General features: G+C 46.8%; 6 protein-coding genes across 6 annotated transcripts; 3 read left to right on the forward strand and 3 right to left on the reverse strand.

Moving 5' to 3' along the window:
* Nucleotides 1-804: 804 nt before the first annotated feature.
* Nucleotides 805-1,723, reverse strand: Triagg1_5581 (uncharacterized protein; the record flags this gene model as incomplete). The annotated part of the gene is made up of 2 exons (XM_062900111.1): nt 805-1,133; nt 1,189-1,723. The coding sequence occupies 2 exons, from the start codon at nt 1,721-1,723 to the stop codon at nt 805-807; spliced, it is 864 nt and encodes a 287-aa protein (XP_062755381.1).
* A 2,695-nt stretch (nt 1,724-4,418) lies between these two features.
* Triagg1_5582 (CAZyme family GH5) lies at nt 4,419-5,771 on the forward strand (the record flags this gene model as incomplete). Its single annotated transcript, XM_062900112.1, has 2 exons — nt 4,419-4,593; nt 4,657-5,771. 2 exons carry the CDS (start codon nt 4,419-4,421, stop codon nt 5,769-5,771), a joined length of 1,290 nt encoding a protein of 429 aa, XP_062755382.1.
* A 1,285-nt stretch (nt 5,772-7,056) lies between these two features.
* Nucleotides 7,057-8,388, reverse strand: Triagg1_5583 (uncharacterized protein; the record flags this gene model as incomplete). The annotated part of the gene is made up of 2 exons (XM_062900113.1): nt 7,057-8,017; nt 8,081-8,388. The coding sequence occupies 2 exons, from the start codon at nt 8,386-8,388 to the stop codon at nt 7,057-7,059; spliced, it is 1,269 nt and encodes a 422-aa protein (XP_062755383.1).
* A 406-nt stretch (nt 8,389-8,794) lies between these two features.
* Nucleotides 8,795-9,549, forward strand: Triagg1_5584 (uncharacterized protein; the record flags this gene model as incomplete). Its single annotated transcript, XM_062900114.1, has 4 exons — nt 8,795-8,856; nt 8,911-9,055; nt 9,137-9,247; nt 9,346-9,549. The coding sequence occupies 4 exons, from the start codon at nt 8,795-8,797 to the stop codon at nt 9,547-9,549; spliced, it is 522 nt and encodes a 173-aa protein (XP_062755384.1).
* Nucleotides 9,550-11,310: 1,761 nt separating this feature from the next.
* Triagg1_5585 (uncharacterized protein) lies at nt 11,311-13,075 on the forward strand (the record flags this gene model as incomplete). The annotated part of the gene is made up of 4 exons (XM_062900115.1): nt 11,311-11,529; nt 11,593-12,226; nt 12,304-12,626; nt 12,704-13,075. 4 exons carry the CDS (start codon nt 11,311-11,313, stop codon nt 13,073-13,075), a joined length of 1,548 nt encoding a protein of 515 aa, XP_062755385.1.
* Nucleotides 13,076-13,266: 191 nt separating this feature from the next.
* Nucleotides 13,267-15,009, reverse strand: Triagg1_5586 (uncharacterized protein; the record flags this gene model as incomplete). The annotated part of the gene is made up of 4 exons (XM_062900116.1): nt 13,267-13,434; nt 13,520-13,958; nt 14,052-14,326; nt 14,572-15,009. The coding sequence occupies 4 exons, from the start codon at nt 15,007-15,009 to the stop codon at nt 13,267-13,269; spliced, it is 1,320 nt and encodes a 439-aa protein (XP_062755386.1).
* Between the last annotated feature and the right edge of the window lie 852 nt (nt 15,010-15,861).

Raw genomic sequence — 15,861 nt, forward strand, 5'->3', positions numbered from 1 at the left:
ACAAACATGGCGCAGGCTGACGCTTGCAGGAGGAAAAGCTCCTCAAATACTTGTGAGACGATTAGTCATGATCAGTCCAGTTTGGTTCGCCTCCCGTAGTTCATTTGTGCTCATATGGCTTATACCCCTGTAAATGAATTCGAGTAGTAGTTCGTGGAGTATTCCGTACATTGGAAACTTGATGAATATAGTCTATCATACTAATATGTGACGAGATATATGGTTCAAGTCACATCATAACTGAAATCCGGGCGAAATCGACTATTTGCCCGTGCGCTCTATACCTCAAATCGCCAGACATGCATATCACGTACCGATACCTATCTCATAAGCAGGGCTCATTATCGAATAGGTTCTAAATTAAAGACGAGCATGGGTACGCTAAATCCGGAAAGACCAGGGAGCATTTTATCGTCATGCCCGCGCGGGGTGGGGAGGTGGAGGGGATTGTTTACCCTGCACTTCGCCAATTGATTTAGCTAAACAGTATTATGTGAACACAAGCTCACGGCGACTTTAGAGTGATGGAGCGAAATGACTAGAGAGATCAGGTAGTGAGTGAGTGGCCTTCACAAAAAAAAAGAGAGAGAGAGAGAAATTGGTTGACCATTGATTGACTAGGGCAGAAAGTAACAATTCACTGTTTGACTACCAGACAACAACTAGTATCTCTTGTGTTATGACGGCATGGAGAGATGATTTACCCCAATACATTAAGAATTCTATGATGAAATATCTAGCTACACACAAGGCTCTTGGCTATAAACCATTCCCGCGCTTAACGACGTGCAGGGTATTCATTCTTCAAATCAAGGCAACCACCGTTATGACACCCGCCAAGATGCTCATTAACGATAAAGGTGTAACGCTGGCCGTATTCTCAAAGTCTCTGCTGTCTCCCTGAACTTCGCTGGCTTGGATGCATGCAATGCTTCCTGATTGGCCAGCAGAGCCCCTTGGATGTGCGTTATCACTGCCAGCTTCGGCGAACCCTGTGACCACGACCCAGATTTGCCGAATGGCGCTGTCATAAGCGGTAAAGTTTCCAAGCTCGTGACTTTCGTCGCCAAACCGTAGCTGAAGCGATGTGCTGCTGCTGCTGCTGCTGCTGCTATTGCTTTTGATGGGATGTGCTGTATCATGATGAGTAAAAGGGCTACTTCTTGGAAAGATACCAAGTTGAATTACCTGATGTTAATCCAAATCCTTCTCCATCTGACAAGCCAAGCTCGTCAACGCAACTCGGAGGCATGGTGTTATTTTGGCACTGTTTGCCTGCTTCAAGTGACCCTTGGAGATCACTCCAGCAGCTGTCGGATAATATCCCATTACAGCTTCCCTGACTCGGAGCGGAATCGGATTTCTTCAATTTTGAACTGCTGTAAGCAGTGCGGCAGAGAAACCACGATGGATCAGCTGATCCAATCAAACCTTGAGGAGCTGTCCACTCGATCTGAGTGCCAGTAACAAATTGACCGCCAGCCGCATTCCCCCCCTGTATATCACTGGACACCGATATCGATACCGTCCAGTTATCGCTTCTCTCTCCTGGATACTTAGCGGTAATGTTGTATCCAGGGATGCTTGCCGTCCCAGTTGCATTTGCGTTGCGCATTCCCAACTCCCAATCGACATTGGAGATGCTTTGTGCTTCATCACCGAACGCCTGCGCATAGACAAGACGACATGATAGAGGTACGCTAATGAAGATGATGCTTCTCATTGCTGAATAGGTATAGATACGATGGTTAAATGACGCTTATTATTAAATGCTGAAGATATACACCAAACATACGGGGGTAGTTTAACGGCTTTATACTTGAGCGTAGTGATCGATAATTTGATGCGACTCCACATACTAAGCCTTGATCGTCGCATCTTGACTGTGCTTTAACTGCATTTTTTTTCTTGGTTACGATTCATTTCTTAAACAACAGACGACGGTTGCTTACGCCAAGAACATACTATGCTTGTTTTTAAGCTATAATCTCATAGGCTTTTGCACATCTTCGCCGTCTACATTAGTGCGCTGGTTCTTGATGTTCATTCTCAATTCCATTTTTGTAAAAATAAGCGTAATGACGTAGGGATCATCTTGCATCGGTGGATCTCAGGCTCTACTTTATTTTGTCTTCCAGTTGATTGACAAGAGTATCTATGAGTTGTCGCGGAGTCTTTGTCTATTAATAGTTAAGAACACGACCTATGATGAAATGACTGCTAAAGTTGTGGTCGTGATGTCAATCAACGAGAGTGCGACAAAAATATAACAATTCCTACCTCAGTGACACAAACAGTGCTTCGGTATCGAGAGTTTATTTATGGGCAGGGACGAATTATTATAAACGCATCAGTATGTATCCCTTAAGTTGATAGCAGAGATCGTTTATCGAGCAAGTAACTGCCGTACGAATTAAGCGCGTAGATACAATATTGAGATGGTCTTTATTTATTTATTTACATCCTATATTTACTCTTCAGCCCACCCCTTTTTTCAGTTCAAGTCAATTGTGGCGCCATAGCGTACTGACAATAAAGGGTATCTCAGATTGGAAATGGAATCTGAGGTTCTGTGTGAGTGTCCAGCAACTCGGGGCATAAATATCAACTTCTCTAGAAATTTGAGCTTTATTGCCGTAGATAGTGTAGACTTGCATATATAGCTCATATACCAACCAGTAATCCAAAGGAGTTATAGTCGGGCAGTGTTGTCACATCGAAAATGGAAGGATATGGGCATGATCATGAGTCCCATGGCTCCATAGCTATTATAGGGCTAAGAGGCGAATTCTGCGATTTGTGTATGCCCAGTTTGTAAAGTCTCTCTCCCAGGTGAGCAGAACTCTCTCGCTGTTTTTCGATTTGTACATTAGTAGTACGGTCGAGTCTACATGCGCAGGACCCATCTTGACCTTGTTTATAATAGTTTTCCAAGCAAATGACCTTAATTCAGTATGCTGCGCGATAACTAACATTACAATCTTGTGTAGGTTTTTAATTCAGTTCTCTTGCCCAAAATAAAAGAAGATTATACTTATGCATAACAACATCAAATACTCGTATTTCGGGCGTAATTGCTGGGGCACAGCAGTGAAATGGCGCAAGAGAAGCCTATCTAGGAAGCTCTCAGAATCGAGCTGCGCGATTACAAGTGCGAAGAGGTTGATAGAGGCCTTGATTGACTTCACAACGAACGACCAGCATGTACTCATACGGTGTATGCTGCGAGTCATGATTGGTTTGAAATCCAATAGAGTCATAGCAATACGAGTTTCCTTTCTCAACACTCTAGGAACTCCGTGTGCTCCATTTGGTGTTCCACTTATTGCATACCTAATTGATTGAACTGCTAATTTGGGATGTAGCGACTTGCCGCTCTTGGAAGCTTCTGAAACAGATCCAAAGGCTCACTAGATCATGCAAACAATGATTGCGCTAGTTATACTATAGGGGAATCCAACGTGCTTGGCATGAGAAAACTCCGTGCGAATGTTGACCTGCAACCAAGCCGGCGTTTTCCGCGAAATATTAGGCAGCAGCAGTAGCAGACATTTGTCACCTATTTCACATATTCGCTATATTTGACCGATAGGGGCTCTCCGTTCGTCTAATAATAGCATTTCACCCAGATCTGGGCATAAGAACCACAGGCTTGGCAGATCATAAGGCAGAGCTGGGAACTGCATGTTCAACCGCAGCAAAATCAGCGGAGGGGGTAAAATAGTAGCTGACTGTACAGAGTAGGCTGTGCTAAACCCCCTTTTTAGATTAGTAGCGCGGAATACCGAGTAGCACGGCTCTACGGAGTACAAACGTCAGAAGTGATGGCCGTGCTCCACAAAGCTCCGACTGTTCTCGATATTCCCGATCCTGGGCCTGAGATTAGTCCACCCTGCCATTGACAGCTGGTTGATCATCATGCATCAAGGACTGTTAAAATTGGTAACCCCCTTGAGCAGGAGCTAGCACCTCTAGTAGCACCTCTGGTGGGCACGAGTTGCATGCGAGTGAGAAATGGTGCCGAATGAGAGGGCAGAGATCCACTCATTTCCAGGCTATTTGTTACAGTAAGCATAATCAGATTCTTATTCCGGCTAGGACGGCCTTGACGAGTTGCGAATTAATAGGGATGTGGCGCGAATCGGGCCGGCGTTGTGTTTTGGTACAGACACCAAGCCGGCCAATTCTAAGGCAATACTACACGATGCAGCGCAGAGAGCGTATGCACGATAGGTACTAGGCTAGCATTAATCGTCCTCGTGGCATGTACCCTGAATGTTTACCACGAAATAGTCAAGCTTGTCAATAAGGCTCAATTTAAGTCTGTATATAAGTCTGTATGTTTCCTGACAACTGGGCTGAAGTTTTTTATTATCATCACCGACGACTCTTGGACAACTCCTATACCTACCATCAAGATGCGATACTCCATTGTTGCTCCGGCCATTCTCGCCGGCACCGCCTTTGCGTGGCTTCCCCAAGACCGCGAACTGGCAGCTTTCAACCAGACTGCTCGTTTTGAGCAACTTGGCAAGCGCTTTGAGCCTGCACTTGCTTCTGGTATCACCAAGATCCGTGGTGTCAACTTCGGTGGTAAGTGTTTGAATATCCCATTTTCTGGAAGGCGAAAAAAGCCAGGCTGACACATTGATGAAGGATGGCTTATCAGCGAGCCATGGATGATGTCCAATGAGTGGAACAACAACATGGGTTGCAACGGTGCTGCCTCTGAGTTCGATTGCATGCGCAATAACTATATGGGCAGCAAGCGTGCGACCGGAAACACAAAGTTCCAGAACCACTACAGGGACTGGATTAACCCAGCCACCGTTCAGTCTGTTCACGATGTCGGCTTGAACACTATCCGTATCCCCATTGGCTACTGGTCCTACAACGCCATTGTCGACACGGCTAGCGAGCCATTTGCCGACGGCAACCTTCAGCTTCCGTACCTTGATGCGGTCGTTCAGAAGGCTGCTGATCTCGGAATCTACGTCATCATTGATTTTCACGGCGCCCCTGGTGGTCAGCAAGAAGACGCCTTTACCGGCCAGAACAACAAGCCTGCGGGTTTCTACAACTCATACAACTACGGCCGTGCTGAGAAGTGGATGACTTGGATGACAAACCGCATCCACACCAACCCTGCATACTCGACTGTTGGTATGATTGAGGTTCTCAACGAGCCTGTCTCCAGGCACGATGGAGGTGGTCGCTACCCTGCTCCTGGTCAAGACCCAAGCATGGTGCAGACCTTCTACCCAGGCGCCCTCAAGGCTGTGCGTGATGCCGAAGCTGCGCTGAACGTCCCAAGCAACAAGAAGCTGCACGTGCAGTTCATGTCCAGCAAGTGGGACTCTGGCGATCCTCGCAGCAACGCCGCAGTCAAGGCCGACCCCATGGTTGGATTTGACGATCACAACTACATTGGCTTTGCCCTTGGCAACACTGGTGACCAGTACTCGCTCATGCACAGCGCATGCACTGACTCTCGTGTCGTGAACGGCCAGGACTTTGCCATCACCGGCGAGTGGAGCATGACTTCTGGTGTCGACTGGCATGACGGAAACTTCTTCAAGAAGTGGTGGACAGCTCAGCAGCAGCTGTATGAATCTCCTGGAATGGACGGATGGGTCTACTGGACCTGGAAGACTGAGTTGAACGACCCTCGATGGACCTACTCTTATGCTACCTACCTCAACTACATCCCAACTAACGCCGCTGCCCTGCAGCAGAACGTTTACCAGGATGTCTGCGCTGGATTCAGGTAAACCATGAGCGATCGCCCGAAGGCCAGCATCACTTATTACAAATTACTTCAAGCTTGTATATTTTCTCGATGCACATATTGTATTTAGACCTGAACACTACCTAGCCAACTTTGATTTACATATTATGTGTTCTCATTATCTGTCAATCTATTTTATTACGAATAGCCCGTGCTAAATGTTCATGAAATAAATCATTCAGCTACGAGCTTCTAAACAACTATATGCTGATCGTATCGAGACTTTTAATGATACTACTTCTCAGTGAAGATGCAATGCTCTGTCATAGACAGTCAATATGTAGGCGTGATATCCTCCCATTTTTTTAACGTCACGAAAGTTAATAATTGACTAAATCTGACTCGAGGAACTCCTTGCACTACCGTGTGTATAGCATCTACGTATAAACATAGGGTACCCATTTGGTAGGTATTACAGGAGTTTCTCTGCAATTCGTTAATAATTTAGTAAAGTTACATTGCCAATATGAATATAAATGAGTCAATATGAGTGTAGATGAATCAATGTGAATGTGAATTACTGACATGGAATCATTAGTAGTACCAGAGTAAACCGACTGGGGCAGTGTTTTGGGACGAACTAGTGCAACCGCTGTAACATCTAACTTCACGACATACTATCTCATGAGGGGTCCCACCAGTATCTCTTTTCAGCTCCCCTGAACATAATATTCTTGCATCGGTGGATACTATGAAACGGTCGACACATTCATAATTGGCGGTCCTCCTTCCTCTTTTAGCATGCCCAGTCTTTTTTTCCGTTTGCAGACGCATAACACAGCTGACCAGGTATCATCGTTTACGTTCTTGATATTGCCCCAGTCATATGCATCCCCTCGCAACTTCATGCCAATACAGTGACTTCGTTTACAACGTTATGCAGTGTCTTGGTGCTACGTAATGACTATTGGATTGTGATCTAGGTCATTTATGGGCGAGTGTTTTCTTAAATCACTTTTGTCGCAGTGACACGCACCTACCAGACGGGTAGGATGATAGGCCTTCAACCATTTAGAATGATATAAATTCTATTGACTCCTAGCCTGTGGTAAAGGTCGATAATTGTTTGAGCTAATGGTACAAGTTTAGAAAGGCTGGATGCAGCCTACCCAACCGGAGACTTTCGCATTCTGCATAAAATCAACAGCGATATGCCCATCGTGGCATCTCTCTGGGATAAAGAGCATAAACTGCGCCCCAAAGGTAGAGTTAGTAGTGTGAAATGTCGCAAAGCTTCCACCTTTTGAGTCTATATGCTGCACGGCGCTCTAAGGAGAATGCAAAGTTTGAGCAAGCCCGAACCGGGCATTTTCGATGTCCCAAACTGTATAATAGTACTTTAACAAACTGCCACCAATTACCCACAAGCTGTTCGCTTGATCATCACCACTACTGTTGATAAGCGTCTGACAGATCCCCGGCTGGTCTGAGATTGACCCGACGCTGAGCTCTTGGGAGGGAATTGTATAATTGCGGCCTCCAATAGTGAAAGAAATTGACGACTTGATATCTTTCAGCTTTGAACAAGGTATTCCATATGTTCCCACTGCATCGATGGGCTTAATCTCCGGAGAAATCATGGCATATATCTCCTCAGCATCATTCTTTGGAGCAACGATATTCGCCGTACCGGAATCATAGATGACATAGTTGGAGGACACATTGGCAGCCCTTTTGTCAACATAGACTTTGTCGAAGGTCCCGTTGAATTGACCTGTCACTGGAAACACCGGGATGTAGTTGATATCGCTGGTCAACTTGGAGCTATCCACGCCACCGAGGCTAATTTCCGCGTGCCCTACGGATTGCGGCGTCAAGTAGAGACCATAAATAGCTTCAGGGACCTGTCCGCTGCTATTTATGCCGCCAAGAAATGTCTGCGGGCCAGTGGTCAAGCCGGACGGAAATCCCATACCCACGATTCCGTCAAACGGATCAACACCAAACGCGGCCGATTGGTTCGTAATAAGGCCAAACTGGAAGTCTTGGACTTGGAGACCTGCGACAGCTATCGTATCTCGCGAGATCAGACCTTCAATTTCGACATTGCCTGAAGCTGCGACGCCGGTTCCTGTGGAATATGAAATTCGGAATGAACCGTTAAGGGAAGTAAATGTCTCCGATTTTTCGGGAGCGAACCGATGTCGCAGTCCGGTGCATCCAGGATTTGCGTCGCATTGTGTGGATGGAATCACGAGATCCGAAGAGCCGGTATCAAACACCACAGTGCTATAGACAGAGTTGGGATTAGCAAATATGGACTGCGTTGGCGATTGTAAAGGATTTAATTACAGAGTTTGCGGTGGCGTCCCAACATTTAGTTCACCATACCACTTTATATCATGGATTAGCTTCAAATGCGGCCCGGCTGGAGATTCCCTAATCTTGAAACTTGCCTGCAAATCTGTACCGCTGTACCAATTACTCAGCGGCTCCGAGATGTTGGCCGTTTGCCGCTTTCGCCGCTGATATCCTTCGGCCTGCCGCAGTCGAGCCTTTAGCGGCAATATGGCAGGATAGCCGGAGTTTCCACTCTGTGACAAAGCCCAGGTGGGGAGCAGAGTCATGGCTAAGAGAATTGCGGAGAGAGAGCCCCTCATTGTTGATTCAGGCGAAGAATATGACAGATTTCAACGGTGTACCGATGCTTTGTTGAGTCGGAAACTAGATCTCCTGTGGCGTTAAATACCTGATGAGGAGATGTCAAGTTAAAATACTCCCTGGTGCCAACATAGCCGGTTGGATTTGCTAACTCCGTGCCTCGTAACCCAGGACGTTCATGCTGGCCCTCGTCACTGCCACTACGACACATTGTTGATCGGCTTACTCCAATTATATTATTATTAATCACTAGAGGCAATAATCGACATCTGTCTAATCTTTTGAATATATATATAGATGATCCTGTTGGCTGCTTTTTTATTAGCTTTTGCATAAGCTGCATCCTTCATTCTTTGAGCATTTTCCCAAACGGTAAACATCCTATTTCCTGCCTTCACCGCCGTCATGTCGACTCCAACCCTCCATTATTTCGGCTTGGGAAGCCTCGGGCGTGGGGAAATTGTCCGGTAATTGTGAGCCGTGCACAGCCCACATATTACGAGTGCTGATCCAGGAACCAGGTTGTTTTTGAGAGAGCTCAACATCGAATACGAGAACAAGTTCTACGTCTACGACGACACATGGCCAGCCATCAACAAGTCGACGGGCGTTAGTTTGACTGGCACACTGCCTATCCTGGAAATTGATGGGCAGAGGCTGTATCAGGTACGCGTCACATTGTGCTCGCGGTCGCTTTACGCCCGGCCATTGCCCGCTTGATCAATTGTGCTTAACAATCATCTTCAGCATCTCGCCATTCTGCGGTATCTCTCCCGTCGTGCCGGTGCTTACGATGGCGAGACAAACTACGACAAGTATCTTGTCGACGCCGTAGCTGACATCTACAATGACTGGCGGGTAAGTACAATCACTCATGCCGCTAGAACCGGCTTACCTCCCAACATCCACCCACTATCATGCCATTCATGCATCAATTCTGCTCACCACAGCGCTAGACTGGCTGGGTTTCTCAATTGACCGCCAAGGCCCCGGATTACCAGGACACGCATGTCAAGAAGTTCCAAGGTCTCTTCACCGATTTTTATTCTCGTAACGCCAGTGGCCCGTATCTTTTGGGCGACAAGCCGACCTATGTCGACTTTGCAGTCTTCCAGGCCCTCGACAACGATGAGGTGATTGGCCACGGCCCTGTAAGTTAGGCTTTGCGATTTCCTTCTTTCACAAGTCCTCCATCCAGGTGACTTGTGCTCTGTACGACTCATTTCTCCGAATTTGTTTCATTAATGCGGACAAAAACCGATAGGACACGCTGTCAGAGCCATTGAAGAAATTGAGAGAAGCTATTCTTGTCCGCCCTAATGTCCAGAGTTATTTGGCTGAGCGAGCAGCGGCAAAATAAGCTGTACAGTCGGTTAGACGAAAAGTTCTGCCCATCCTACCTCTTCCAGGTATAACCGATCAACCGGACCGGAGACCACATTTGGATCTAGATGTGAAGCGGCCTCGTCTTGGCTTTTCTTTTCTTTTTTTTATGTTGAACTGGTAGAGATTGTGCATTGAGGCGGATACATTTGTACATGGCAATAAACGTCAATAGAATGGCATGAGTCCATAGTGCTGACGGTACCACTTCCGCGGTCATCCAGTGGTAAACGGTCCCGTCTTCAACACTCATTTTCGTCTGCTGCATGCAGTCGCAGAATCCATAACGACATCGTCTAGCATAGCATTATACAGATAGAATATAGTCTTTGCGCAGTAACTGCAAACACGCACGCCCAAGTTAGGCTGCTGATAGACTATTGTCTCAGTACGCTACACGCTAATATCTACGTAGCACTTCCTATAACATGAATCGATAGATTTCATTTGATGTTAATCTGAACCCTTTAATTGTAGACAGCCACTAATTCTCGGTTCCTCCAGGGGGGGGGGAGGCAGCCATGCCTTTGGTGGCTACATGCACATGTATTCCCGCCAACCTGCAACTTGCTGATTCATTATTCAGAATAGTGAAATCGCGTCGGCAATTTATCATAGATAGTGTTGATTTGAGGATAGCGGGAATAATTGGAGAGCGTCTCGGGCTTGTAGACTTACACTGCTGGATGTTTGCTAGGAAAGGGATCAACTTGATCAATAGGTATATATTACGGAAACCTCATCATCCTCAAGTAGCAGGCACAAACCACAAGTATGCTATATAATGAACTGGTTCCTTGATTCGTAGCATTGGCGGACATGTTAGCGAACGTAGCTCACCTAAATATGTTGAATAATTGATAACTGTGAATTCATGAAGCATTTCCATGGTATATAGGGTATAAGTTGACTCTAGCTAGATATAGTATACACACCTCTTTTGAGTTGACAAAATAACATCATAATACAGTTTTAGCGTATCGTCTTGGCTACCCGAGACCCGGAATAGACAATGATGTTCGACCAATGTTATAAAATTGAGACTTGCCTCGGCAAAGCCAGATTTATTCAATAGAATGAAAAGCCCGACTTTTTATTCTTCTGATCCAAGTATTAGCATAGCATATCACACAAACCGTCTGTAAAGTAGAGGTCAACTTTTTGAGCCGGAATCGGAACCGGAACCGGAACCGGATTCATCTCTCTCGATCGCTCTTCTTGTAGATTACTCAGAAGCTATGACCCTCTTCCCCCGCATTATCCGCCTCACCTAATGCCCCTCTTGTTATGACGAGCCAGTCACGAGAAGCGTATTTGCCGACATCATTCATGTTGTAGCAAGCTTCAGAATACCGGTGCTCTTCGAGTCTTCGCTCACTGCAGACATATAAGTAGCGCTCTTGCACCTGCTCTGGTTTTGTTTTTAGATGGATTGAATAGAGTCGTTTCTTCCTTTGCACTTGAGAGAGATTGTGGGAGGTGAAGGGACATAAAGAAGCTATTTCCTATCGTTGAGCAACATCGCTTTGCAGCCAGACATGGCCTATCAAATATTGGGTATAGCAATTATTGCTGCCGTTCTTGTTGCCCTCAAGGTACTCAATGCAACCGATACACCGAAAGTCAAAGGCATCCCAGAAATTCCCGGCATCCCCGTCTTTGGCAACCTACTCCAGCTGGGCGTTGATCACGCTCGAGTCGCGAAGAAATGGGCATCGAAATATGGACCTGTTTTCCAGGCTCGCCTCGGAAATAGAGTATGTTCTTTCTTTCCTTTTGTGATACAGGTACAGAGAAAAAAGCGCTGACCAGGTTCCAAGCGGATTGTCTTCGTCAACTCTTATGACGCGGTGAAGCATTTTTGGATCACCCATCAGTCATCTCTCATTTCTCGCCCAACCTTTCATACATTTCATTCTGTTGTCTCCTCATCCCAAGGTTTTACGATCGGCACTTCCCCCTGGGATGAGTCTTGCAAACGACGCCGCAAGGCAGCCGCCACGGCACTCAACCGCCCTGCCGTTCAGTCCTACATGCCCATCCTTGATCTTGAATCAACAATGAGCATCAAAGAGCTGCTAAACGACTGCATGGGAGGCTCACAAGACGTGGATCCTAGTCCCTATATGTCACGGTTTGCGCTCAACACGTCACTGACATTGAACTACGGATTCCGCATCGAGGGCAATGTCACCAGCGAGCTTCTGACGGAAATCACACATGTGGAGCGTGAAATCTCCAATTTCCGATCCACGAGCAATAACTGGCAAGATTATATACCACTGATGCGCATGTTTGGCACCACAAACACCAAAGCGGGAGAGTATCGCCTACGACGCGACAAATACCTGGGTGACATGCTTAATGATTTGAAGGACAGAATTGCAGCAGGTACTGATAAGCCATGCATTACTGGAAATATTCTCAAGGATCCAGAAGCAAAGCTGAATGAAGGTCAGTATCATACTCCCTAATCATTTTGCTGCGATCTACCATAAATAGTGTTTGTACTAAATTTTATGACATTGTAGCCGAGCTTAAGTCCATATGCTTGACAATGGTGTCTGCGGGTCTGGATACAGTACCTGGAAACATCATTATGGGCATGGCGTATCTTTCTACCGAACACGGTCAGAGTATCCAGGCCAAAGCTCTCGAAGCTATCGAAGAAGTCTATCCCAATGGAGATGCCTGGGAAAAATGTCTTGTTGAGGAAAAGGTACCCTATATCACCGCTCTCGTCAAGGAGACCCTTCGTTTCTGGACTGTCATTCCAATTTGCCTCCCCCGCGTCAACATCAAAGATATCCCCTACGAGGGCGCTATCGTACCGGCCGGAACAACCTTCTTCATGGTTAGTAATGTAAATTCACAATCACGAACGTCGTGATATATCTGAGCTGAGTTATGGGGTGCTGACAATCTACTCAGAATGCATACGCAGCTGATTATGACGAGGCTCGATTCAAACTTCCGGATCAATTCCATCCGGAGCGGTTTTTAGAGGATAAAGAGATGGGTACACCTCACTACGCATATGGAGCGGGATCTCGAATGTGCGCGGGTTCTCACCTCGCCAACCGAGAGCTATATACGGCATATATCCGTCTCATTACGAGCTTCCAGATAACCCCCACGAAAGATTCTCACCAAGCCCCGGTCATTCACCCTCTTGATTGCAACGGCACACCCACTTCATTGACAACTGATCCAAAACCATTCAAGATTGGGTTGAAGCCGCGAGATGAAGCCAAGGCCAGACAATGGATCGCCGAGGCAGAAGAAAGGACCAAGCATTTGTAAATCATACACCATCCATTTTATGGTCTTAGAAGGCGGCATTTGTAATATTATCGGTATTGGTAGAATTATGAAGGAAAAAGTTATTCAATCTGTAACAATGTTATTTAATTCTATTCCCTTTTGAAACTCTACCCAACTTTTGCCTGGGCGTGACCTGCGCCGAACCCATAACAAATACTATACTCTAGAATTTATACACTAGCCAGAAGAGATCTATTAATACAAAATCGAGCGCCTAAGATGAAGACTCCAGAAGCAAGGGCAAGTGCGCCGGCATAAAACATGGCGGGTCTGTATGCGTGCAAACCGCCATCAGCACCACCGAAGCTCTCTAGAATGTAGCCTGCGATTGGAGCCCCCTGTAGGCAAGATGAGTGTTATTAAACGTCGCTCATGGTTTTTTGATCTATACGAAGGGCAAGAGTGTTCGTTCGAGCCACTTACCATGAGATAACCACCAACCCAGCCAGTCACCACCATGCTCATAGCAACAGCCACTCTGGCACTCCCAAAAACTTTGCTAATGGCGGTCGGCATTGTAGAGAAGAAAGCCCCATTTGCAGCGCCGTTTATAACGACAAAGGCGATCAGCGGCCCCAGCGTTGTGGATGTTGGCCAAATTGCCAACATAGTGACGGCAGTTAAGACCAGAGACGCGAGTACGGTGTTGATAGAGCCGACTTTATCGGACGCAAAGCCAGATATAATACGGCCAGCTGCGGAAGATAGGCTGAAGCCCGCAACCAAGCCGGCGCCGGCGTTTGTGGAGAGGCCGAGTGATCTCGTGTATAATGGAATAAAAAATGGTGGAACAAACAAAGGAAAGGTCCCAATTGCACTCCCTACGAATATGAGCACAAATGTGGGAGATTTGAACAGTTTCCTAGACGGGAGACAAATTTTTGCATCTTGATCAGTAAAATGATACTGAGCTGCGTGATTGTCGGCATGGTTCCTTCACTCCTTCATAACTTACCACTCAATAAACTCCCGCCTCTCAACCGGGATCCTCTCTTTCATGAGCCATGCAGCCGGGAGACCCGTCGAGAGCGTCATGAGGCCGAGGATGCGATATGCCCATGCAATACCCAGCTTTTGGATCAACGAGTCTAATGCAAAGCTGATTGCGGCGCCCCCGAAACCGCTTCCAGCGAACATGAAGCCATTGGCCAGCCCTCGTCTGGTGCTGAAGTATTGTGACGGGACCGTCGAAATGACCTGGCTCGTATTCGAGGTTAGCTGCAGGATGCTCTGCGTTGAACGTATTACACGGAGAATGCATTCCAATATGGTGGAGGTTGAGAATGGCCTACCGCAAAACAAAGACTGCAGTGCTCTCCCTTGTTAACAATCGTTTCGGCATCTTCCACGACTGGCATTGACAAGAAAATAAACAAGGAAGAAAGGTCATCGTTGTTCCCTTGTACTTTTTCTCACCTGACACCTATCCCCATCAACACTCCAGAAGTGAAAAACAGTGCCCCAACATTCCTAACCGTGAAGCTGCTAAGGATCTCGCTCCCACCCATGCAAGCTGCACCTAGCATTGCCGCAGCACGGACTCCCGTCTTTCGCACCACGAAGGAGTTGGAGATTGCCAGAGCTGAGATCAACGCCGCCTGCAACGACCCGACAAAGGAGAGCACGGCGGGATCGGCCAAGTCATCAGAGACCAAGGCGGTCTGCATCACGCCCCAAGCGTATGTCGTGCCGAGGGACCACCAAAGTAGAATGAAGCCACTGGCTACAATCACCCAGCCGTACCCTCCTTCAGGGGCCGTTGAGTCGGCCTCTCGCGAGGCTTCGAGAACTTGGTCGGTAACGGTGAATGTCTTGGATGGTTGGGTCTTGCTAGGGTTGGAATTGCGCAAACTCCATGCTGGACTGGGAGCTGAGCCAGTAGCAAGCTCGATTGCAGTCGTGGTTGAAGTCATTGTTAGCTATGCCACCGACAAGAAGAAGACGATGAGAGCCTCATTGAGCTTGTGGAATATTCTGAATGCTCTATAAACGGGAGCCCTCATGGTGAGATACCAAACCGCCACTGGGCATTTCGGTATGAGTAATATTTAATTCTCTACTAATACCCTAAGATCCTTCTCTTTTTTTCTCCAATCATGCGAGGCGACGAGTGGGGTATCGTGTTGTCATAGGAAGGCGTTCACTTCTTCACTCAATATATAGTGTGTTCTTTTTCTTTCTTTCTCTTTTTCCCCCTCTGTTTTGTTTGTAGTGGAGTTGTTCCGTGACAGCAATCTCCTTGGGTGGTTTGAAGCCTTGTTGTGCTCACCATGATTTTATATCGGTAGTATTACACACGAAGTGCATAACTCGTATTATATCATGCATATATATACGGATTCTTTTCCCCCTTCGGTCCCTAGCGTCAAAAGGCCAGTTGCAATGAGGGGCTGAACGTACTTAGCATTAGCGGAGCAGAATTGACGCTGGAATACGAGAGCTTTTCATGCATTTGAGTCACGGGTAGCGAGATGTTTCATGCTCATTTGCTTTGATTCAGCAGTAATCTCAATGTACTCAGAGCGGCGCTTCTGCCCCGCATAATGCAGACGGGAGATGGTATTTTGAGACAGCAGAGCACTTAATAGCACCCCGGATTCCGCGATGTTGTTTCTGAATCGTAGCCCACGCATATTCCTGCGCCTGAATCAACTTCACTCTCCCCACACATACTGCCAATTTTAGATACTTGAAAGCAGTTTTGTCGTTCTGTATTCCAGGAGTTCGCGGACATGCCCATGCACAACAGCAACCCCGCACGCTGA

The sequence above is a fragment of the Trichoderma aggressivum genome (genome assembly GCF_033847375.1).
Source record: "Trichoderma aggressivum f. europaeum strain CBS 100526 chromosome Unknown scaffold_020, whole genome shotgun sequence".
Lineage (NCBI taxonomy): Eukaryota > Fungi > Ascomycota > Sordariomycetes > Hypocreales > Hypocreaceae > Trichoderma > Trichoderma aggressivum.